This window comes from Eurosta solidaginis, chromosome 4 (assembly GCF_040869045.1).
Source record: "Eurosta solidaginis isolate ZX-2024a chromosome 4, ASM4086904v1, whole genome shotgun sequence".
Taxonomy (NCBI): Eukaryota; Metazoa; Arthropoda; class Insecta; order Diptera; family Tephritidae; genus Eurosta; species Eurosta solidaginis.
In genome coordinates this window covers 54,581,555-54,608,421 of record NC_090322.1, presented here as the reverse complement: position 1 = coordinate 54,608,421, position 26,867 = coordinate 54,581,555, and the positions used below count along the sequence as shown (strand labels likewise).

The following is a 26,867-nucleotide window of genomic DNA, read 5'->3' as shown; positions in this document are numbered from 1 at the left end:
CATCAAAAGCTTTCATTTGATATCCATATTGTATAAACACATTCTAGGGGTATCTGGGTCCACGTTTTGGCCTATATCTCGAGACCCTAGTCGCCCAGGGGTACAAAAAATTATCATGTACTAAAGCACTCATCAACAGCTTTCATTTGATATCCATATTGTATAAACACATTCTTGGGGTACCCGGGTCCACACCTTGGCCTATATCTCGAGACCCTAGTCACCAAGGGGTACGAAAAGTACCCCATATTAAAGTACTCATCAGAAGCTTCCATTTGATACCCATATTATACAAACACATCGTAGGGTTATCCGGGTCCACGTTTTGACCTATATCCAAGACCCTAGAGATTAAAAAAAAATTTTGTTTGCTAAAAACCTTCCCCTATTTGATCCCTGTAATATGAAAAAAGAACGAATAAAATTGGCCTCGTATTGGCCTCAAAACATGGACAGGAACGAACATCATTTCATTTTTATATATATAGATTTGTATTTTAAGCTGTCGGAATGTATTGGTCTCCGATCAACACAGCTAAACATGTCTTTGGATGTTGGAAATTGAAAATAATGTTTATCCAATCACCCCTGAGCTTTCTTTAGTAATGACGTTGTCGGAATGCATGAAGATTCCGATCAGCACAGCTCAACATGTAGAGGGAGGTTGAAAAGGACGTGTTTCCAATCCCCCCTGCTCCAACTTTTGTTTGGCCTTATTTTCGTTCCACATCATATAATTTTATTGTTATATTAACGCTGTCGGAATGCGAGTGATTCCGATCAGCAACAGTAAATATCGGCTGAAAATACCGAATTCCAGCGAAATTAGGTGTGTGAATTGTCTGGTGTTACAGGTGGCGACCGATTTTCTTTTCCTTAGGGCCGGATGCATTGTGTTTTGCTGCTTCGATTCCCTTTTCGCGCTCCAGTATCGAATATATCATGTAAAAAATAGAAGGAGAAAAACTTTATCTTATTGGAAGGGTTTTACAATGCTCCAATAAACTTTTTTTTAAAAGTATTGAAATTATTACTACTTTTTATGTGATTAGGAAGTTCATTGAAATATTTCAGGCCCTTATAAAATATATTTTGCTTGTCCCCTTCTGTTTTGAAAAGAGGTAATGTGCATCATTTACATATATAAGCCTTTCGCTGAGGTATGTTGGTAATTTACCGTGCTTGATATTAAATACAAATTTCATACTGTGGTAGAATATAAGCTGTTTTATACTCAACCAGTTTAGTGCTTCTATCATGTTATTAATGGGAGTATCATACCTCATGTTTAATATAAATCTCATAGCTTTATTTTGCATAACTTGTAGCTTATCTACTTGTGTTTCATTGGGCATAAAGATTATTATGGGACAATATATGGAATGCGGCTCTATGATGGATTTATACACTTTCAGTTTGTGTTTTATACTGATAAATTTCCATGACCTCTTCCAAAACCCAATTTTCTTGCCTATTTTTACAACTATGCAATCAATATGATCATTAAATTTTAATTTATTATCAATCTGAACCCCTAAGTACTTGAAAGTTTTAGCTTCGTTAATGTTTGAGTTCATTATTTTTAGCTCGATATTACAAGATTCCTTATTCATCGCTCTGGATATGACCATAAAATAGGGTTTATTAACATTAAGTTTAACCTTATTGTTACTGTATAGGGAGTACAAGTCTTCCCGCATTTTGCTCCTAGCTAACATGATATCAATTTCACTTACTTCGAGCAATGCGTCATCGGCAAACAGCCTTATTTTACTATGTTTTAGCGCCGAAGATATGTCATTTATATATATGTTAAATATGACCGGTGCCAAAACCGATCCTTGTGGCAATCCTATTCCTGTCAATACTTCATCCGAGACAACCGACTCAATGGCTGTTTTTTGTCTTCGGTTACCTAGAAAGCTCTGTTGTTGTTTTTGTAGCGATAAGGACACCCCCGAAGGCCCTGGGGGGTGATAGATGTTGATCCTTGCCGGATGCGACCTTCTAAGCCATCCCGCCCTCCCAACCCCTAGATCCAGGATGAACTCGGGGTCGCCAGAGCCTCGGCTGTTAATGAAACAGGATTCGCCACGGATAAGTGAGGTTGCCAATTGGGTTTGGAGAAGCTATATATTGCGCTGGCAACCTCAAAGGGTTGCGCTACACAACCCCTTGAATCTATTTGGGTTTTTAGTCGCCTCTTACGACAAGCATACCTACCGCGGGTATATTCTAACCACCTAACTCGCTTGCGGGGGGCGGCTTCGGCCGCGTTTATAAAAAACTACTTTGGGTGGTCCACCAATAGAGTGGGATCAAAATTAAATCCATGCAAAACCCCTTTGTACACACAAATTTTTTGCAGTGGGCATTAACATTACAACGGCCACGTAAAAAATGCCAACATCAACTGCTATCTCCGGACAGAGATAAAATAAGGTCAAGGCAGCCGGTTCTATATACCGGAGCGACTCGGGCTTTTTCCCCATCAAGGGCTCTCATATCAATGTAACCCCATTTAATATGTTGCGTCCCTCCCACAAATTTTCATCCTCCCAACAGCTCCTTGCAGCGGGACTGCGCCATACTCTCCTGCTCCGGGAAGGTATCGAACCCAATCCGGGTCCGTCTCCTGACCCCGGCCCTAAGAAATGGTTTTGCTGGCTGCGTTTGCGGGAAAATAATTTTTTTAGGACGGTCATACTCTGGTCAGTGTGTCAGGTGCATGGGATGGTTGCATCGGACAGGTTGTTCGGGGCTAGATCTCAAAACCGGACGTCCTCGTATCTTTTATAAATCTTTTGTGGCTCCTTGCTGTTCTCGCCCAAGAGCGTCCCGTAGTCTACGCCTCAGCGCCCCCATTACCTTCCACCAGCTCTGCTGCTCAGCAAACCACAACAAGTACCCGCTGCTGCTCGCGCCCTACGGCGCCACCAGCTCATACGGCCGCTCACACCCATAACTACAATCTCCGTAGTAGAGTCGGTAGCAATGGCGAGCATCTTCCCCCCTGTTGTTGCTGTTGTAGCAATGTTTCGCCCCACCTAATAGCTGCGACCGATCACAAATTGTCATCAATATCCTCTAACGGGAGTCCAAGGAAACTTGCTGTTTCGACAGGGGTGGACCATAATGAAAGGGGTGTTAGAGGCGTTGGTTCCACATTACAATTAAAGAGATGGTTGGTGTCATGTGGGGACACATTGCAAGCGGGCATACATTTTGTATGTCGGGGTTGATTCTGGATATGTAAGAGTTTAACCTGTTACAGTATCCAGAACGAAGTTGAGCCAGAGTGACTCGCGTTTCCCTGGGGAGTATGCGTTCCTCTTCCACAAGTTTTGGGTACTGTTCCCTAAGTACTGGATTCACCGGGCAATTCCCGGCATAAAGGTCCGACGCCTGTTTGTGGAGTTCACCAAGGACCTGCTTGTGTTTTTTTGCTTCATACGGCTGAGTTCTCAGGTGCCGTATTTCCTCAAAATGCTTACGGAGATGACTCTTTAAGTCCCTAGGCGGTGTTGGCTCATCAATCAGATGTCTGTTGGGATGCCCAGGTTTCTGGGTATTCAACAGAAACTGTTTGTTTAGCATCTATTCTCGCCTCATTATGTAGATGGTGTTCTGGGGACATAAGAAGAGAGCCCGTGGCGGTTCTGAGCGCAGTGTTTTGGCAGACCTGTAGCTTCTTCCAGTGGGTAGTTTTTAAGCTTGGCGACCATATAGGGGACGCGTAGCACGCAAACGGCTGGCCAATTGCTTTGTATGTGGTAATGAGCATTTCTTTGTATTTTCCCGAAGTACTGCCAGCAAGGGATTTGAGGATTTTATTACGGCTCTGGATTTTCGAAACAATTGCGGCTGCGTGCTCACCAAAATGTAGATCCTGATCAAACGTCACATCCAAGATTTTGGGGTGTAGGACAGTCAGTAGCGTAGTGCCATCGACGTGGATGTTCAAAATGGTCGACATTTGGGACGTCCATGTTGTAAATAAGGTCGCGGAGGATTTAGTCGGTGATAATGCTATGTTTCGCAAGGCGAAAAAACTGGAGAAATCAGGGAGGTAGCCGTTTGCGGTCCACCTTTTAAGACATGGGGGAAGGGTAGACCCTTCCAGGTCTTGCAGTAACGTGCCATGGTTGACCGTATCAAAAGCTTTTGATAGGTCCAGCGATACGAGTACTGTTCTATGGTGGGGGTTTTGATTTAAACCACAATTTATCTGGGTGCTGATGGCATTTAGCGCGGCGGTGGTGCTATGGAGTTTTCTGGAGCCATGCTGATGGCAGGCTAGCTGCAAATTTGCTTTGAAGTAGGGCAGCAAAATGGCTTCAAGCGTCTTGGCTACTGGCAATAGGAGAGATATCGGGCGATATGACTCCTATGTTATCTGGTTTCCCAGGCTTTAGTAGCGGGACCACCTTGGCCATTTTCCATTTTTCGGGTATGACAAAGGTGGAAAGAGGCAGGTTGAAGTTCTTCTTCCCCCCCTCTTTTCCGGCAGCGGTCGCGTAGGTCAGGTAAACAGACTCCTTGTCCCTACCACCTTTTGCGCCGTTTGCCAGCACTGAATATATATGTTTTCATCATCCGCCCAATGAAGCTCCTGCCGTGGACGGTGCCACTTTCCTAGATGTTCTGGTCTCCGCGACGGCAACCCCCGTGGGCTTGTTGTTGTTGTTGTAGCGATAAGGTTGCTCCCCGAAGGCTTTGGGGAGTGTTATCGATGTGATGGTCCTTCGCCGGATACAGATCCGGTACGCTCCGGTAACACCATCTAGGGAACAATTTATATGGCCACGTTAAACCTTCAGACCATCCCTCCCGCCCCACCCCGAAGTTCCATGAGAAGCTTGGGGTCACCAGAGCCTCGCCTGTTAGTGAAACAGGATTCGCTGCGGATAGGTGAGGTTGAGAATTGGGTTTGGATAAGCTATATATTGCGCTGGCAACCTGAAGGGATGCGCTACACAGCCCTTTGAATCTGGTATTTTAGTCGCCTCTTACGACAGGCATAACTACCGCGGGTATATTCTGACCCCCTAACCCGCTGGCCAAGCCTCAAACCCAACTACACCGGGTACCACAATGCTTCCTCACGGACGTCCAGTCCCAGGGCCACAACAGCAATTGCGTCCTGGCCTCCCACAACTCAGGCGTAGTCACCCGTCACTTAGTCCTAGAGTGACAACGTCTCCTCCGCTGCACTTCAGAATTCCGCAGTTAAACTGTAATGGATTAACTGGGAATATCACGGAGATGTCGATTTCATGAAGCGGCACAACATCCGCATCGTTGCGATTCAAGAGACTAAACTCACAGCAAGATCTGCTCTGCAGACTTGTTCTGGGTATAATGTCCACAGAAAAGATCGCTATAGCGGAATGGAGGCGGTCAGGCGATGTAAACCTAGCAATCATCAACATCTACATCCCTCCTGCCACCTGTTGCCCCAGTGGATACCGCCCTAATATCAGAGCCCTACTGAGTGGCGATAATCGCAATATCTTAAGCGATTTCAATGACCATCACGATCTATGGCATTCAAACGAGCAGGTGGACAGCAAGGGTGAGATGTTGGCGGATCAAATAGAAGAAATGACGTTCTGCACAATAAACGAAGACGCCCCCACTCGTATGGTAGGAAGCTGTCACAGTTCGCCAGATATATCAACGGTGAGCGCAGGACTCGTAAACTGCGTCAACTGGCAGCCGATGGTAACATTGGCATCCGACCACCTGCCTATACTTATTTCGCTGGAGCGAACCGCCGACTTCATCGTCACCGAAAAACGCACTTTCAAAAGCTTTAAAAAAGGAAAGTGGGATGATTACAAATCCTTTACAGACAGCCGCATTGCTGCCCTCCCTATTCGACTGATGCTCGTCAATGGGAGCATGCTTTCCGCAAGGTCATTGAAACCGCCTCGGCTGGCTTTATTCCCGCCGGAAGAATCCCCGAAATTAAGCCTTATTTTTGGGCGGAGCCCGCAAATTTAGCGAGGGAACGAGACCTTATAATGCCCCTATTACGGTTAACAACTCAACTTAGTTGAGTTGTAATTAAAACAACTCAACTTTAAGACAACTCAACTCCTGTTTGCTATTACGAATTACAACTTGTTTCAGTTGAAGTTGAATTGATGTTTCCAACCTAAAAAAGTGATGATTTGACAGATAAATGAATAGCTGATCAAAATGTGGCGGAAATTTAAGCATTTGCAAAAGTGATTTTGTTATTAAAAGCAAAACGGATATTATATGAAATCTATTTTATAATGGCGAAAATGTTGGAGATTGATATGTCGCGAATACGAAAAACATTGGCGTGGTCATTCCGATCCCTTGGAACTGCCAAGCACCAAGTAAGAAAATGTTTAAGTGACAAATGATGGGCTTCAAATGAAGTTATTTTGCAGATTTGAAAGGAAGCATTTTGCTCTACTAAACACAACTAAGGACCATTTCCGCAAACGCGTTCGGAGGAAGGCTATACTCTTATTTTAAAATTATGCGCCACACTCAGATTCCTTGCTGATGGCAGCTATCAAAAATGCTGTGGAAATGATTTTGGTGTACTAGTTTTAGATATTATTGAGGAGCATTGTAAATAACTTTTACATAAAAAGAAAATATTTTGCGCACGCTGATGAATAACGTTAAAAAGCAATTCTACTTTATTGATGAAATTCATTTCTATTTATACAAAAGTTCTTAACCTACACATACATACTTACATAAATGTTTACATATTAGAAGTGCATGACTTAATAGGGGAACTCATGAAAGCATATAAACTTATAAGGTGTAAATTTATATCCATTTACACACGCTGTTATATGAACGCACCTAGTAATAATCTTGATAAACCTGATTGTTTATCAGCAGTATTATTGCCGAACAAAATTTTTTTGATTGTTATACAAATTAAAAAATGCCAAGATTAAGTGAAAAATCAAAACTAAAACGCATTTACTTGCTGATGTTGGAGATTTCTGATGAATGATTTTTCATACAAAATTTGACAGCTCGTTTACGCACTAGATAAATTTATACGTTTACACACTTTATAAGGCATTTATACGGTTACATGAGTCCCCAAATAATGGGAAATGGTTTGTCAGCAAATTATTGTGTTGACCTACATATTGTCAATATGATCCGAGCGTGAGCTGGTTGGTATGACGAATCAATATATTGGGCAATTTGGCAAATGCCAATGGACTCATGGTGATTATCTGAGTCAATTAAATATGAATGTTTGTTTGTATGTATATTTGTAACGTTAAGCGTGTTCGAAGTGAGGTGAATTGCACGCAATACTACACCATCGGACTTTTAAGTGAGCGTATATAATTTTGTGTTAATTATAGACGGTCACGCTAATGTCACTGTTATAAGTGTGCCGTGTTGTTTCATTTTACGTTAAATGACCCAGTCAACTTGCTTGGTGTTACCAAATGATTTTGTTTTGAATTCAGTTGTACTTTATGTCGTAGTGGTAACTTGATATTATAAGTTTATGTGTTTTCTTTTTGCAATTATTCGTTTGCATTTGCTTTACATACAGTGCCCGTTATGCTGACTTTTGCTGTGTTTTGGTTTATTTACTATGATGAGTAATGTTTTGCCGACTCACCCAAAAATCGGCTGGTACAAATTAACGTTTGTGAATTGATGGTAACTTGATACCAATATGAGTTTTTATTTTTATTTTTTTTTGTTTTTGTTATTTGATAATTGTAAATTGTAAGTGACGTGGAATGCTTATGTTGAGACTTTTTCTTTTTTGTTTTTGATTATTTGAGTTACTAGCAGGTGTTTTATATTGTTTTAGCCTATTCTTATAGACTGTTATTTCCTTATTTTGTATATTGGTTAAAGTAGAAATATTTCCTATTGCTATTTTCTAATCTATTGGTAGTTAAAGTAAAGGTATTTTTCCTAATATGTAAAATTATGACCCCTTTAATTGTGAGGTTTTCTTAAATGAGACCCGGGCTAGTAAATTTATATTTATTTATTTAATGTGATATTTCTACTAACTAAAGATGAATGATTTTTGTATTAACCATTTTTCTTAAACAACAATTTTCATTGTTTATCGAGTTCTACTAAACTAAGAACATATAAAGTAAGAAATCTGCCATTAATTATAGGAAAAATTTAGGAGTTGTGATTGATGGAAGAGCAAAGTAGTTATGTCCAATTAGTCCAATTAGTTAAGTCCAATTAATGGCAAAAGATTGGTACATTGGGTGGAAAAATTTTTCATATCTTTATACTTTTTGGATTTTTCGTATTTTACACATATATTTTTTTGGTCTTATGTGTGTCATGCGATTTCTGCGGCGGCCACCAAGACAGAATCGGCATGATATTAATGAAGACTTATTTAATTTTTTACCGGGGTTTGTCACATTCACAACCTCTTGGGTTTGTGCAATTTTTTGATCTTAGAGAACTTGGGTACCTATTTTTAATTTAAATTTGCCTACTGCAGTAAATATTCTATTATTTATCACCAATTTGTCCCTTAGGACAACTGTTTTTTCATTCTTTACAAGTCCTAGATTGCAGGCACAGCCTGGTAAGCAATTGTCCTAAGTCAATTTTATCATTAACAATCAGGTCGCTTGTTTTTCTTACTGTTGATTTTAAAGATACAAACCGATTTGCACAGTAGATAAATGTAAGCACAATTGTAATTCAAACGGAAGTGAGGACAAGTTCTTTATTTGACATTTAATGATATATTCAGGGTTGCATTAAATATATGAAGAAGGGTCATTTACTAAGCTAATTCACAACACCTTTCCTGAATGACAATTCTTTTTAAATATATATACGAGTAAAAATTATGTACATGTTTTGTTGAAATCTTTTTAGAAATGAATAAATGTATTAAGTATTAACTTATGCAAATCCAAGAGCTTCAGAAAGATGAGTATGTTTGCCCTTAGACACGCCTTTGGTGAGAATATCAGCAGCCATGTCATTCGCAGAAATGTAATTAACACGTTGACTGCCAAGGCCATTTTCAGAAAACTGGCCAAAAATGACATTTTGATTTTTTCACATTAATTACTAAAAACTCTATTTCTAGATCATTGGTATCATCAAAAATCAAAAATGATGTTTTTTAAAGGAGAAAAAGGACCTACGAGTTATCTCGTAATTGGCGTCTGGGAAAGAACTCGCTACGAATTATCTCGTAGTAGGTAGGTCCTTTTTTTTCCTAAAAAAACATCATTTTTGCTTTCTATAGTATTTTGTTTTATAGTTATTATTATTTATTATAATTATCATAATTTCATTATTATTTTCTTTCTTTTTAGATTTATAAACATTCTCTAAAATTACTGTTATAATTATCAAGAACCCAATATGGATAGGAAAAGGTCACTGAATCAAAGTGAAATTGAGTACAACGCAAATCTAAGTGATTCAGAAGATGATTTCAGCGATGGTAGTAACGACATTTATGAGCCTTCTGAGAATACAAGTGATAGTGAAGATGAAGTCATCTCCGAACCTGAAGACGTCTCCGAATCTGATAATAATGATGATGATTTTCAAGCAACAACGTCAAATGAGAATGATGATTTGTGGACAGAAGTTCAACACAATCCTGAATTATTTCTTTTCGAAAAAAATGTTGGTGTGAAATTAGATACATCAAATTTTACAGTACAAACGCTGGTGGATTTATTTTTTTCGGATGAGTTTCTTGCATTACTGGTAGAACAAACTAATTTATATGCTGCGCAAGAAATTGCAACATTGAAAAATGGGAATCAAAAGGCTATAAAAAAATCTAAAAGGATATCAAATCGGCAAGACGTAAGTGCTACAGAGATGAAAGTTTTTATTGCACTTTTATTGCAAATGGGACCTTGTACTTTTCCAACAATAGACTGGAACACAACAAGCTATATAATGTAAACTTTTGGCGCACACATATGAGCCGCAATCGATTCCAGTTGATACTTCGTTATTTTCATTTGGTTGATAACTCACAACTATACAAGGTGAGACCAATCCTAAATCATTTCAACGATGTTATACGTGAAAACTATGTACCAAGTAAAAATATTTGTATTGACGAATCCATGATGCTATGGCGGGGAAGATTGCTTTTCCGCCAATACATAAAAAATAAAAAACACAAATATGGTGTCAAACTATATGAACTATGTGAGTCCGACGGTCTTGTAATAAAAATAAAAATTTACAGCGGAAAATCTGAGGAAACTACCCATAATGTAGGTCACACTGCTGACGTTGTTTTACATTTACTTGAGGACTATCTCGATAAAGGCTACGCGCTTTACATGGATAATTTTTATAATTCAGTTAGTCTTACAAAATTGTTATATACACGAAAAACTTATGTGTGTGAAACCCTACGAAGTAACAGAAAAGGAAACCCCAAAGATGAGGTAAATCGTAAACTAAAAAGAGGGGAGTGTTTTTGGCAGACAAATGGTCCAGTTACTGTATGCAAATGGAAAGACAAACGAGAAGTCCTTTCCATTTCAAACATGCTTGCTATTGAAATGGTAGAGGTGCCCAATCGCAATGGAAGAATTTCTATAAAACCGAATATAATTCGAGATTACAATAATGGAATGTCTGACATTGACCGATCAGATCAAATGATTTCGTACTACTCATCTCTAAAGGTTTCACTTCATATTATAGAGATATATATACAAAATGCTCACAGAATTTACCAAAAAGTAACTTCATCTAAAGTAAAACTGATAAAGTTCAGAGAAGAATTCGTCTTAGCGTTGATTGGAGATTTTCAACCAGTTTTTAAAAAAGATAGATCTAAAGAGCTCCATTATTTAGAGTGTTTACCACCAACGGAAAAAACGTCCGACAAAGCCATGTCGTGTATGTACCCAAGAAAAAAAAAACGCCGAGAAACGCGTTACTTCTGTCCAGCCTGTCCAGAGAAGCCAGCCCTTTGTGTGGAAAATTGTTTTAAAAACTTCCACAAACAATAATATATTACTTTATTTCTTGTATTTGAGTTAATTTTTCCATTATATTGAATGAATTTTTGCATTATATTGAATAAATTTTTCCATAAAATTTTTTTTTTTTTTAATAAAAAAAAAGCTCACCGAAGCCAAACCCAAAATTTTTTTTCTTTTCCCAGAAGCCATTTATCGATACTAACACTATTATAATACGGCTTTACTGGTAGCTACACAGAAAGTGGTAGTTTTAGGTAGTACGAGATAACTCGTACTTGGCTTCCTGGAAGGGAAATCATACTACGAGTTATCTCGTAGTTGGCAGTCAACGTGTTAAGACAGATCTTACAGCTTTTTGGATTTTGTTGAATAAACTGGTGCTTGATATGTACGTGTTTGGTTTGGGGTGAATATGAATTGTTTGTTGCAATCTGAATGGCGCCTTTATTGTCGCAATGCAAAATAAGTGATTTCATTGCCCCTGTTTCCAATTCATTAAAAAAACGTTGTCGCCACAGTGCTTCTTGAATAGCAGCAGTGCTTGCCATTAATTCTGCTTCGGTCAACGAGAGCGCTACAGTGCAATGTCTGCGCGTACACCAGGAAATGGCGACACCTTGATATTTGAACACATAGCCCATGGTTGATCTTCCTTCAACAAGATCACTACCCTAGTCAGCGTCGCAGAATCCTGTAATATCACTGACTTCTTTAGTAAAAACTAAACCTTTATCAATGGTACCCTTAAGGTATCTCATAATACGCTTTACTGCAACCCAGTGTGCCTTTCCTGGGTTTGTAGAAAACCTGCTCAATAAATTTACAGCAAAGCAAATGTCTGTGCGTGTTACTTGTGATGCGAAAAGTAAGCATCCGTCTGCCTGCATGTATGGAATCTCTCGCATTTCTTGTTTTTCATTTTCAGTTGGCGGACACATTTTGGAACTAATTCGTTGATTTAAATCAATCGGCGTGGATACTGGGTTGCAATCAGACATTCCGAATCGTTGCAATAAGTCAGCTACGTACTGTGATTGATCTATTTTTATAGTACCTGTATCATTGTTCCTTCTAATACGCATGCCTAATACTGAAGACACTTCTTTCATCTTGAAGATCGATGACAACTCTCGTTTAAGCTTTAATATCGCCTCAGTATTGTTAGAGAAGGGAAGTACATCATCGACGTATACAGCAACAAAAAAATTTTCGTTATCATTTGTACGATAATAAACACATTGGTCGATGTCGCTAGGAGCTAAACCAAGCCTCAACAAAACATCGTTAAACTTCTCATTCCAAAGCCTACTCGATTGCTTAAGGCCATAAAGTGATTTTTGTGCTGCATACGCGACCAGATTTATCATCGAAGCCATCTGGCTGCGCCATGTAGATATCGTCTTTTAATTCAGCGTTGAAAAAAGCGGTTACGGCATCCATTTGATGAATAAACAAGTTATGCTTAGCTGCAATGGCGAGCAGCAATCGAATTGATGTGTATCTGACAACCGAAGCAAATGTCTCATCGTAGTTAACGCCCTTCTCTTGGCTAAAACCCTTAATGACTAGTCTAGCTTTATGTCGAACTACTTCACCACTAGCGTCTCGTTTTGTCTTAAACACCCATTTTGATTTGATAAGTTTCTTGCCGAGTGGTAGCTCAGTCAAAACCCAAGTGTTGTTTGAACGGTGCGACGACATTTCTTCATTTACTGCGAGCATCCAGTCTTCGGCGTTTTCGCCAGTGAATGCGTCATTAAGCGTTTCAGGATCTTTTGAAACATCGATAGCAACAAAATTTAAATTACAATTACCTTGTTTGGTTGCTTATCTTTCGGAACGCCGCAAAAAGTTTTCGTCAGTGTCTAATTCAGAATCCGCACTTTCGAAGCCTGATGAGTGTGCAGGCACATCTTCACTTAATTCATATTCAACTTTTACGTTTGGTTCGTCTTTTAAGTTCTAAAATTCATCACACTTTTCTGCCCCTGAATTGAGAACGTCACTGGAATCAGACAAGTCAAAAAAAAGTTGGCTATCGTGTGGTTTTAACTCTCGATTTTCAATAAAAACAACGTCACGGCTTACGATAATATTGCGTGATTTTGGTTCAAATAACCGATATGCTTTTGAAGCGTTACAGTAACCAACCATTATACATTCTGCGGATTTTACATCCAGTTTTTGTCGTTTTTCTTTCGGCACATGCACCATGGCTTTACATCCAAAAACCCGTATATGCTTAAGCGATTTTTTGTTGTTTGACCAGATTTCTTCTGGACAATGCGACTCTGCCACACGGAGTTCGATTTAAAATGTAAGCTGCAGCTACCGATGCCTCAGCCCAAAAACTTTTAATCAAACCCTAGTCAACAAGCATACACCACACTCTCTCCACTATTGTTCTATTGAAACGTTCTGCCACACCATTTTGTTCAGGTGTATATGGGGCAGACGTTTGGTGCACAATACCATTTTTCATTAGAAATTCTTTAAATTTCTTATTCGTGTATTCAGTGCCATTATCCTAACGAAGTATTTTAATTTTACGCGAACATAGATTTTCCACTAAGCTTTTATATTTTACAAATTCCTCGAAAACTTCCGATTTGTATTTGATTGGTATGACTGTAATTTTTCTCGAGAAATCGTCTATAAAAGTCACAAAAAATCTACAGCCCGAATGTGACTTTACCTGCCACATCTGAGTGCACCAGGTCAAGCAAATTTTCAGCTCGAGTACCACTCTCTTTGAACGAAGCACGGGTTTGTTTCCCCTTGATGCACACAATGCATTGCTCTTTACTAGGAGTGCTGAAATCTACACCACTACAAGTGTTTTTGATTTTCTTTAAATTTTCGTTGCAAATGTGGCCTAATCTACGATGCCATAACTCGTGATCACTATTTGCAAAAAGTGCACTATTTATTTTGTTTTCACGTACATTTAGACGATAGAGGTCATTTACAGCGGTCGCGGTAGCAATCAGATTGTCTTTGTTATCAAAAATTCGGCAGTCATTTTCTTTAAATAAAACTTTGTTGCCGTTTTTAGTCATTTCACGCACGGAAAGTGAACTCACATACAATTCGGGTACGTAATCGACGTTGAGCACTGCATCATGTCCTGTGGACAAACACAATTTTGCTGTACCGCTTGATACCACTGGAATTGTTTTATTATTCGCTACAATAATATTTTTGCCATTTGCCGGCGTTTCATTAGAAATCAATTGTTTGTTTTGCGTCATATGTGTTTTTGCACCGGAGTCTACATACCAATCAGCTGTGCGGCTGTCATGTGAAAGCAAAGAAGCAAAGAGTATTTTATCATTCTTTGCGCCAGTGTTGCTCCTTTTTCTTTTATTTGGACATTGTTTAGCATAATGTCAAAGAGTATATATTTGTTAAGAGGCGTCACTCGATACTTTGTTGTTGCCAAAGCAACCCTGTCATGTCGAATGTGATTCTCAAGGAAGTTTTGTTTAGTTTTTTTTTTAATTGAATCCTATATATTTATGCGGTAAAGTGACTTTTTTTTACGATTTCTGGAAAGAGAATTAATTAATTAATTTAATACAATCAATAAAATAAACACAAATACCCCACGAAAATGTATAGAAGGCGTTTTTATAAATACATCTGACAAAAAAAACCAACGATTACCTTGAGAAAACATCGAGTAATTTGCTTTGGCAACAACAAAAGTGTCGAGTGACGCCTCTTAACAAATATATACTCTTTGACAAATTTAGGTTTATATATATTTTTGGAATATAAAGTGCAATCACTATTTGGTTTATCAAATTTTGCCTCTTGCAATAATAGTGTTTTTACATTATCGATCGTAAGCTGTTGTTTTGAATTTTCGATGGCTAAGACGAAAGCTCGAAACTCACCTGGTAAACTTGCCAATATCAACGATGCGGTAACTTCGTCATCAATATTCAAACCAGCGGTTCTCACTTTTATAGACGTCATCACCAATGTATTTAGGTACTCCTGCTTAGAGGAGAAGTATGAAAGCTTCCATTGTACGAGTTGTTTCAATAACTCTACGCGTTAGTCCGGAATCTTCATACGCCGATACTAAGGCATCCCAAGCCTCATTGGCCGTCGTAGCTGTCGAGATATGTGAAAAATTTATCGGCTCACTCATTAGCGTGATTTCTGCAAGTGCCCGCTAATCTGCCTGCTTATCTTTGCAGGAGGATTTGCTTGTAGTCCTGTTTTTACTACTTCCCAGCATCCTTTTATAACCAGATATGATTTTGCATGGAGCTTCCACTCATCAAAATTTTCACGGCCTTTTAGCTTATAAAACGATAAATTATTGTGGTTTGCCGCCATTATGATGTGAAAAATTTACGGAATACTGCTTTATGCGACCGATCGCTAAGATTTTGTTACACTTCGAGAATTACACAATTTACAATTCATGCGCGTTATCATATAGGCCCATAACCTGTTGATTTTAAAGATACAAACCGATTTGCACAGTAGATAACTTAAAGGCGTGTAAGCACAATTGTAATTCAAACGGAAGTGAGGACATGTTCTTTATTTGACATTTAATGATATATTCAGGGTTGCATTAAATATATGAAGAAGGGTCATTCACTAAGCTAATTCACAACACTTACGCTACCATTTTCCTATGATAGCGCTTGTCATATATTTTTATTGGTTCTCTTCGTGACTTTTTCTTAATTTTTTTTTGTATTTTGCACACTTTTCTAGAAACTACTATTGTGAATTGTAAAATTATGTAAATTCCTGATTTGCCATTGAATTTAGGCGGACTAATGAAGCTGACTTTACTGTCAATTGAGACATTTTGAAGGTTACTTTTTGGGGTTTACTATGTTATGAAGGTTTATTTTTAATTGTCTGCTGCTCTTACTCAAATTGGATAAAAGAATTTTACATACGGTTTGGTACGGTTTTCAGCTGCATATATTTAATTTTCATATAATTTTTGAGTATCGTAGCTATTGCAATGGTCAATAGTACGATTACGAAGATTAAAACTGCTAGCCAAACATCTGGAATGTTTGGAGCAGCTTTTGTTTCTGGTTCAGCTGGTGGTTCATATTTTAATATTCTATTTTCTGTTTCTTTATTTTCTGAGTTTCCCGATTTTTCCTTTCCTAATTCATATCCGGCTAATGCTATCATTATGCCATGTGCTTTCTTTGTCCACCAAGCCATGCTGAATTTTTCCTATAATTATTTTTCTGCTTCTGTGAGAAATGAACTAAATTTAATTTTTAATAAAATTTTTGATTTTATTTTTTATCCTATGCATTCCATTTTACTGGTTTATTTAGTTAACATTATCAAAATCTAAGAAAAATTTTGTCATTAACGGAAAACTTTGTTTAAAAAAAATTTTGGGCATTTTAATATAATTTATATTTTCTTTGATTTACAAAATATTTAAATTTTTTATGCCATTTTCATCGATAGCGTTAATATCCTTTTTTTCAGAAAAAAAAATTCTTTTAATGTGTGATCGATTTTTTTTTGCTGACCAATTTAATTTTATTAAATTCAGAATTATTATAAGCTTATATGGTCAGATATTTGAACAGTGCAAGATTAAACTTCACTTATAAACCCGACGTTTCGCCAAGCTCCTTGGCATCCTCAGGGGCTGGACATCTTTATTTAAAAACAATAACAATAACAAAGACAAATTTGTAAAAACAAGTTGGAACATAAACATTGTAAAATCATGACACAAACATTTAATGCGGAAATAATAATTAAAATAAAATATGAAATAATAATTAAAATAAAATATCACAAAACTCATAGGAGTGTATAATACCATGCATGTTTGGTATATTTGTCAAAACTAAGTTCAAATCATAAGCATTATAGATATGCTGCCGCAATTTGATCAGTATCTTCTCGTCTATTTACTGTTTTCTCTCTATTTTTTAGTATGTGAAGACTCTCTAGTGTGTACCGCTTTTTCTCTTTCCTCTCTGTGTCTATTATTTTTGTATTTTGTAAATCACCGGTGTGTCCATGTGCTAGAATATGTTGAGCAAGTGCCGTGCCGCTTTTCTTTTTGTTTATGTCCGCTTCGTGCTCTGCTAGTCGAACTCCCAATTTTCTTTTCGTCGTCTCTATGTATATTTTGTCGCATTGTGTGTTTTCTCCACCTTTGCATTGTACTTGGTACATTACATTGTTTTGTTGGTGTAGTTCTACTGGGCTTTTTGTCTTGGTAAATATAGTGGAGAGAGTGCAGTTGGATTTGTATGCTAGAGAAATATTTCGTTTTTGTTCTCTTATGTTTGCGTGAACTTTTTCTGTGAACTTTGGTATGTAGGTGATGCTGTGGTATTGTTTTGTTTCGGTAGGTGTTTGTGTGGTTGTTGTATGATGTTGCTTTTTGTTAGTCTCTTTTAATTTCTGTTCTATTAGGGTCTTCACTAATTGGCTCGGGTAGTTGTTGTCAGTAAGCAATTTGTAAATTTTTTCCTTGTTGGAATTTAAAAACTGATTGTGACTCAATGTGAATATTTTGTTTATTATGTTTTTTGCCGCGTTTATTTTGTATTTTTTAGGTTGGGCAGAAAGGAAGTTTATGATTCTTCCTGATGTTACTGATTTAGAGTACCAGTTGAGTAAAATCCTATTGTCAGTTCTGTGAATGAGCACATCTAAGAAGGGGATTTTTGAGTTTACCTCTTTTTCTGTTGTAAACTGTAGTCGATTGTGGTACTGATTTAGAGTTCTCAGTATGATGTCTAAGTCATCTCGTTTTACAATAGCAAATATATCATCCACGTACTTGACTATGAACTTGATATTTATTTTATGTAGTTTTTTCAATTCCAAAATAGTGTTGTCTAGAAAGTCATCCATGATGATATCTGCTATTGTCGGTGAAAGAGGGTTACCCATGGGCATACCAAAACTTTGGGTGTAAATTTTCCCATCATACATAAAATAATTATTATCTTTCAGGCAAAAATTCAGTAATTTTAAAAATTTGTTTTTTGGTATGTTACATTGTAGTTGTTGGAATTTGTCCATTATTATCTTTATTGCTAAGTATATGGGGATGTTGGTAAATAGGGAGACTACATCAAAGGATACTAATATGTCGTCGCTACATATTTCAATGTGAAATGAAAGAATAATTATTTTATGTATGATGGGAAAATTTACACCCAAAGTTTTGGTATGCCCATGGGTAACCCTCTTTCACCGACAATAGCAGATATCATCATGGATGACTTACTAGACAACACTATTTTGGAATTGAAAAAACTACATAAAATAAATATCAAGTTCATAGTCAAGTACGTGGATGATATATTTGCTATTTTAAAACGAGATGACTTAGACATCATACTGAGAACTCTAAATCAGTACCACAATCGGCTACAGTTTACAACAGGAAAAGAGGTAAACTCAAAAAATCCCCTTCTTAGATGTGCTCATTCACAGAACTGACAATAGGATTTTACTCAACTGGTACTCTAAATCAGTAACATCAGGAAGAATCATAAACTTCCTTTCTGCCCAACCTAAAAAATACAAAATAAACGCGGCAAAAAACATAATAAACAAAATATTCACATTGAGTCACAATCAGTTTTTAAATTCCAACAAGGAAAAAATTTACAAATTGCTTACTGACAACAACTACCCGAGCCAATTAGTGAAGACCCTAATAGAACAGAAATTAAAAGGGACTAACAAAAAGCAACATCATACAACAACCACACAAACACCTACCGAAACAAAACAATACCACAGCATCACCTACATACCAAAGTTCACAGAAAAAGTTCACGCAAACATAAGAGAACAAAAACGAAATATTTCTCTAGCATATAAATCCAACTGCACTCTCTCCACTATATTTACCAAGACAAAAAGCCCAGTAGAACCACACCAACAAAACAATGTAATCTACCAAGTACAATGCAAATATGGAGAAAACACACAATGCGACAAAATATACATAGGGACGACGAAAAGAAAATTGGGAGTTCGACTAGCAGAGCACGAAGCGGACATAAACAAAAAGAAAAGCGGCACGGCACTTGCTCAACATATTCTAACACATGGACACACCGCTGATTTACAAAATACAAAAATAATAGACACAGAGAGGAAAGAGAAAAAGCGGTACACACTAGAGAGTCTTCACATACTAAAAAATAGAGAGAAAACAGTAAATAGACGAGAAGATACTGATCAAATTGCGGCAGCATATCTATTATGCTTATGATTTGAACTTAGTTTTGACAAATATACCAAACATGTATGGTATTATATACTCCTATGAGTCTTGTGATATTTTATTTTAATTATTATTTGATGTGAGTTTCTTTTTTCCGCATTTAATGTTTGTGTCATGATTTTACAATGTTTATGTTCCAACTTATTTTTACAAATTTGTCTTTGTTATTGTTATTGTTTTTAAATAAAGATGTCCAGCCCCTGAGGATGCCAAGGAGCTTGGCGAAACGTCGGGTTTATAAGTGAAGTTTAATCTTGCACTGTTCAAATATCTGACCATACAAGCCTATAATAATTCAAAATTCTTTTAGACTATAAAATTTAAAACATTTTTTTCCAATAGGACATTTAATTTTCTTTGTATTTTCAACATTTTAAGTTTTAACATTGGGTCTTAAGTTATTATGAATTTCGTTTGATCCTATTTAAAAAAAAAATCCCTAAGCAAAAACGAAATATTTAAAAATATACTTATAAAGATTATATCTAGTTTGCTGCCAGTCTTTCTCAATTGTGTTTACGGCCGGTATTCCACTTCCTTATGCGTTTGTTGAAAGTGTTGCTTGTCCACCGCTGTCAGTCAGGATGTTTGTCACATTATTCCACTCTGTTATTTCGCCTGTTGTTGGTCATTATCCCAGGTTAACATTGTCTTGTGTATATAACAAACGACCAACTATTGCCTTTTGTAACGAACGATCAACTATTGCCTTGTGTGTTTAATAAACGACCAATTATCTCCATTTGTTACGAACGGTCAACTATTGCCTTGTTTTGTTATGAACGGTCAACTAGTGCCTTGGACACATAGTTTTCCTTTTTGTCTTTTATTGTTAATAACCTTTGATCTTGTTGATAATCCTTTTAGGATTTTTATTGTTAATAATCCCTTTTAGGATTATTTTAAATATTTTACTAACTTTTAAACTGTGTATTCGTTCCCATTTATCGATTTTGGTAATGGTACGACCGTATCGATCTGTACTATATCAAATGCCTTCGGAGGTGTCTCCGTTATTGTCATTGGTTCTTTTATATGCTTATTAACCTTATTCGTTTTGCAGTGGATGCAGGTATTTACGTATTTCTTTATGTCACCTCGCATATTTTTCCAGCTATAGTTTTGCTTGATTTTCTTTATCATGCGATTTATTCCTGGGTGGCCACCACTAATATGATCGTCATGATATTTGTGCAAGATTTCTTTAATTTTCTTAGGATTTGTCACATATCCAACCTCTGGGGTTAGTGCTATTGTTAACTTTTTGAGAACCGTGGTACCTTCTTCTATAAATTTGCCAACTACAGTATAATTACTTTTAAACAATTTGTCCCCTAAGGACAACTGTATTTGTACAAGTCCTAAATTGGCGGCTTCTTTTTCAAGCCTGATAAAGAATTGTCCTAAGTCAATTTTATCATCAACAATTAGATTGCTTGTATTTATAGTGCTACAAATTTTCTTTCCCTTTTTGAAATATAATTTCGGGGAATTGAAAAGGAGCCTGACATGTCTTTTTACTTCAAATTTATTTAGCGCTTCATATATTTTGGGTTCTCTTGTGTGACTTTCTTCAATTTTAACATTATTTTTAATACTTTTAGCTGTTGATCTAGTTGTGACTTTCATTATTTTGCATGCTTCCACTGACATTTCTTTTAAGTTTGTTATGTTTATGCGAGACAATGCGTCCACCAATACTACATCATATTTGTGCGAAGTGGATTAAAACCCAAACAGCAAAAATTGTATTTTACTCTAAAACAGGATTCCCAGGACTAGTGGGTAGTATCGATGGGACTCACGTTCGCATAATCTCACTTGACTGCATCCGAACTGCGGCCAGCCTCGTCCAACTTCGAAATGTCGCTCCATAAAGTCAAAAAGTTATTCAGTGTATTTAGTGTAGTATTTAAACGTTGTTTTTTTTTTTTTAAAAATGTGTACAACATTGTTCATTATTGTTTGATTAAAAAAGGTTTAACTACCGGCTTTCAATTTTTTGTTTAATTTTTTCGGTAACGTTTTTTGAGACCGTGCACCATCTAACTCTTATCAAAGGTGGTATCAAAAGACGTGTTTCGATCTCCGTTTTAGTTCGAAAGCGGAACTTAAAAATTTTATTTCTGTCGAAAAATATTTACAAAAACCCACAAAATGGCCCCGAGAGGGTCCGAAATATGAGGCCCGATCCATAGTTTTTTGCGCACAGAACATCTTTCTGCGTGTTTGTAAAAATAACCCTGGCCGGATCCAACGCCTTTCTGCATTAGTGTGTACAACAAATCTGGCAAAATACAACAACCACATGAAAATTTGAACCGACATGATATGACAGATATTACATTTTTAATTTTTGTTTTCGGTTCTAAAATCGGAGGTCGAAACGTGTCTTTTGATACCAACTTTTAAAATTTTTGTTAAAAATTAGGTGGTGAAGCGCCTTGTTAAACGTTACCTTTTTTCAAAACAACTGCAAAATTGTATGAGACAACTGCTAGTAATCAGTTGTAAGATTTTGACTTCTTTGACAACTACACCAACACAAGGTTGTAAACGGTAATGCCACAAAAAGTTGTTAGACTAGACAACTCAACCGACATTTTTTTTGACAGGTTGAGTTGTAATCTGTAATACCAAATTGCGAAATTTCAACCCAACCAGAGTTGAGTTGTAAACGGTAATAGGGGCATAAGACAGCTCGATCCCAACGACCCCCAAATAAGGGAGATAAACTAACGCATCAGATTGCTTGCGGATGAACACAAGCGGGCGAAATTGGAGGAGCATCTAAGTGGTTGTAACCTCTCTGCCGGTGTGGGTAATCTTTGGTCCACCGTAAAGTCCCTATCGAATCCGTCTAAGCACAATGAGAAAATTTCCATCGCCTTTGGCGATAAAGTGCTGTCGGATGCAAAACAATGCGCGAGCGCTTTTTGCCGACAATATGTAATGCATCCTACGGTTGAAAAAGTTAGACGGTGGGCCAACAGACGCGCACATAAACATAAATTCAGCGCGTCCCCAATTACCATCACCTCCAAAGAGGTTGAGAATGCCATCGGTCATGCTAAACCATCTAAAGCAGTAGGCCCAGACGGCATAGGTATGGCGATGCTTAAAAGCCTAGGTAAAGAGGGTTTCATATATTTAGCACATGTCCTCAACCTGCCCTTTCCACCTTTGTCATTCCCGAAAAATGGAAAATGGCCAAGGTGGTCCCGCTTCATATCGCCCGATATGTCTCCTATCGCCAGAAGCCAACACACTAGAACACTTAGAAAACTTCATAGCACAACCACCGCGCTAAATGCCATTAGCACCCAGATAAATTGCGGCTTAAATCAAAACCCCCACCATAGAACAGTACTCGTTGCGCTACACCTATCAAAAACTTTTGATATGGTCAACCATGGAACGTTACTGCATGACCTATCAAAAACTTTTGATACGGTCAACCATGGCACGTTACTGCAAGACCTGGAAGGGTCTACCCTTCCCCCAAGTCTTAAAAGGTGGACGCAAATTATCTGGGTGGTCGGCAGGCATCGGTGCAATTTAGAAACGCAACATCAAAACCAAGAAGAATTAAACAAGGGGTGCCACAGGGTGGTGTCCTATGCCCATTCTTGTTTTACTTTTACATATCTTCGCCACCAGAACGAGTTACTATCGTTTCCTACGCCGATGACTGCACTATAATGGCCACAGGCCCAGGCCCACAGATCGACCTTTGCAACAAAATAAACGGCTACCTCGCTGATCTCTCCAGTTTTTTTGCCTCGCGAAACCTGACATTGTCACCGACTAAATTATCGGCGACCTTATTTACAACATGGACGTCCAAATTTCGACCATTTTGAACATCCACATCAATGGCGCTACGCTACCGACTGTCTTACACCCCAAAATCTTGGGTGTGACGCTTGATTAGGATCTACATTTTGGTGCGCATGCAGCCGCAATTGTCCCAAAACTCCAGAGCCGCAATAAAATCCTCAAATCTCTTGCGGGCAGTACTTGGGGTAAAGATAAAGAAACGCTCATTACCACTTAAAAAGCAATTGGACAGCCTATTGCATGCTACGCGTCCCCGATATGGTCGCCAAGCCTAAAGACTACTCACTGGAAGAAGTTACATGCCTGCCAAAATGCTGCCCTTAGAATATATATATGCTGAGCTTAGAATATACCCGCGGTAGGTATGCCTGTCGTAAGAGGCGACTTAAATACCAAATTCATTCAAGGAGTTGTGTAGCGCAACCCTCTCAAGTGGTTGCCAGCGCAATATATGGATTCTCTAGCCCAATTGTCAACCTCACCTACTCGTGGCGAATCCTGTTTAATTAACAGCTGAGGCTATGACTGCCCCGAACTCCTGATGGATCTAGGGTTGGTAGGGAGTTATGGCCTAGGTTTCATGTGGTTATACCAAATCATTCCCAAGATGGTCGGGCTAGTACCTTTAAGGTGCTTGGTAGCGGAATGTACCGGATCTGCATCCGGTAAAGGACCATCAACATTGATAACACTCCCGAAGACCTTCGGGGAGTGTCCTTATCGCTACAACGACAATTGGTTGATGTTGTTCGCTCCATTAAATAGGGGCAACTACTCACTGCTTCCCAATGCTGCCGGTTCTTTGTACCGGAGCGACTCCGGATTTTTCCCGACTAAGGGCTGTCATTTCAGTATAAACCCATTTAATTTGTTGCCCCCCTCCCAGCAGATCCTCGCAGCGGGACTGCGCCATATTCTCTTGCTCCGTGAAGGTATCGAACCCAATCCGGGGTCATGCCTGATACCGGACAGAGAAATGGTTTTGCTCCGTGTGCCGGAAAATAATATTTTTAGGACGGTCATATACGGGGTGTTCTGGGCTAAATCCCAAATCCCGTCGACTCTGCAACTTTTACAAATCTTTTGTGGCACCTTGCTGTTGACGTCCGAGGGCGACCCATAGTATGTGCCTCAGTGCCCCCACTTCCTGCTGCGCTTGCGCTCACGGTGCCACCAGCTCATACGGCCGCTTCTATCCATAGCTACAATCTTCGTAGTAGAGTAGGTCGCAGTTCCGAGCATTAGGCCCTGCCCCGTCTTCTTCTCCTCTTCCCGGAACTAGCACGAGTAGGTCAGGGAAACGGACTCTTAGTTCCTACAACCTTGTGCACGGTTTTCCGACTCAGAATATATATGCGGAGTTGGGATTCCTGCCTTGGACGGTGCCACTTTCCTAGACGTTCTGGTCTCGGCGACGGTAATCCCCCAAAGGGTTTCATCGTGCCATGTTGCTAAGCCGCAAACTCAACTAAACCGGGTACTCTGATGCTTGCCCAAGAAAGCCCAGGTCCACAGCCCCAACAGCACTACCACCGCGCTAAACGCCCTAACACGCACCCCACCACAGGACAGTACTCGTTGCGATAGACCGATCGAAAGCTTTTGATACGGTCAACCATGGCACGTTACTGCACGACTTGGAAGCGTCCTAAAGCTTCACTTGTATTCAGAAATAATCCCAAAACCATATGTGTAAAAACATGTCCATACATAAACACACGTATGGGCAAAACAAAAAGTGTACACAGATTAATAATTTTGTTCACTTATACTATATATATGGAAATAACTTTAATTCACTCATTTAAAAGAAAATTGTCTCATAATTTAAAATATTCATTGAACAAAAGAATAGGTGTAGGGATTTTTTCTTCAAACTCAAACTTCCACTATGTGTTTTTTTTGTGGTGTAATGTTGTGCTGATATTTCTTGCAGCTCGACCATATAAATATATTTCGGACTTATCGCATTTTTTTGAGTAAAAATCCAGGCAGCAAGGAATTTCACAGCACGCACGGGAAATGAATAGCACTACTGCTACAACAACAACAACCACCGCGCTAAACTCCATTGACACGCAGAAAAATTGCGGATCGAATGAAAAACCCCACAACAAGTACTGTTGCGCTAGGCCTATCAAAGCTTTTGATACGGTCAACCACGGCACGTTACTACCACGCGCTTCCCACGGCAGTCGGTTTTATGTACCGAAGCGGCTCGGTTTTTTTTTCCTGACCAAGGGCTTTCATTTCACTGTAACCACATTTAGTTTGTTGCGTCCCTCCCACAAATTGTCATTCTCGTATCAGCTCTTGCAGGAGCAGTCCACTCCACACCGGTCCCATGCTGTAGTTCTGCTGCATATGTTGGAAAAGAATTTACCTCAGACGGTCATACTCTTGCCAGTGAGTCACGTATAAAGGATGGTTGCACCGTTCGGACTGTTCTGGGTTAGAACCCAACGTTCGTCGTCCCCGAAATTTCTACAATACCGTTGTGGCTTCCCGCTGTTCGCGTCCAAGGACGTCCTGCGGTTCGCTTTCAAGCTTATCTCCGCCACCTTCCAGCAGCAACGATGCCCAGCAGGCCACATCAACTATCCGCTGTTGCTCACGCCAAACGGCGCCTCCAGCTAACGCGGCCGCACCAACCCATCACTACAATCTAGGTAGAATGGACACTAGCTTTTACCCCTCCCCACCCCTCCCTTTCCTACACACGCCGTCGCGTAAAAAGGAGTAATCAACTCCTAGTCTCCCACACCAGGTCCTCATGCAGTTCATGCCTTGGCCGATGCTACCTTCATAGATGCTCTGGGCTTAGAAATGGTAACCTTCCGACGGGTGCATTCGTTGCACCGTGCTGCCAAAACACAACTACCAACTCTTCGACACCAGGTACTCCTGCAGCAATTCAAGAAACAAAACTAACTGCCAGATCTGACCTCCGAACTGGCGATGGCTACAACATTCATAGGAAAGATAGCACAAAGGGTGATCACTCATCGCAGCCGCAGGGATAAAACCTTGAGAGGCATATCCATCCGGTCAGGGGATGTTGACCTAGAAATAATTAGCATCTATATACCTCCTGCCATCTGCTGTTAAAGTGGCCATCGCCCTCCTTTTCAACCTGTCGCTGAAGTCCTATGTCATTCCGGAACAATGGAAAATGGCAAGGATAATTCCACTATTAAAGCCTGGCAAACCAGCTTACAAAGGCGAGTCATACCGACCGCTATCACTCCTTTTGCCACCTCCGCCATAGGACAGTACTCGTTGAGTTAGACCTTTCAAAAGCTTTTGATACGGTCAACCACGGTACGTTACTGGAAGACCTGGAAGGGTCATCCCTTTCCCCAAATCTCCAAAGGTGGACCGCAAATTATCTGTCTGGTCGGCTAGCATCGGTGTCATTCAGGAACATAACATCAAAACCAAGAAGAATTAAACAAGGGGTGGCACAAGGTGGTGTCCTATCCCCACTTCTGTTTAACTTCTACATATCAGAGCTACCTTCACCACTAGAAGAAGTAACTATTGTGGCGAATATTAGCATCACTATGCTGTTGCATCCACAAAAACGGCGACACTTATATACAAGGCAGCGAAGAGATATCTCACACACACAGCTGTTGTTGTTGTAGCAGTTTTTACACTGAAATCAAAGAGTATATAATAATAAGAGCCGTCAGAACGCATACTTTGACAAATTACTCGATGTTTTCTCAAGGTAGTCGTTGGTTCTTTTTGTCAGATGT

The 26,867-nt window shown here is 38.9% G+C and overlaps 2 protein-coding genes across 3 annotated transcripts in view; both read left to right on the top strand.

Annotated features, from left to right (window-relative positions):
- LOC137249774 (leucine-rich repeat and coiled-coil domain-containing protein PF3D7_0703800-like) overlaps positions 1-26,867 on the top strand; it is a 110,087-nt gene that overhangs the window by 17,923 nt on the left and 65,297 nt on the right. The gene's annotated exons all lie outside the window — the stretch shown is intronic.
- On the top strand, positions 9,127-11,249 carry LOC137249777 (uncharacterized). The gene is made up of 2 exons (XM_067781672.1): positions 9,127-9,227; positions 9,345-11,249. Exon 2 carries the CDS (start codon positions 9,394-9,396, stop codon positions 9,949-9,951), a length of 558 nt encoding a protein of 185 aa, XP_067637773.1. The 5' UTR covers positions 9,127-9,227; positions 9,345-9,393; the 3' UTR covers positions 9,952-11,249.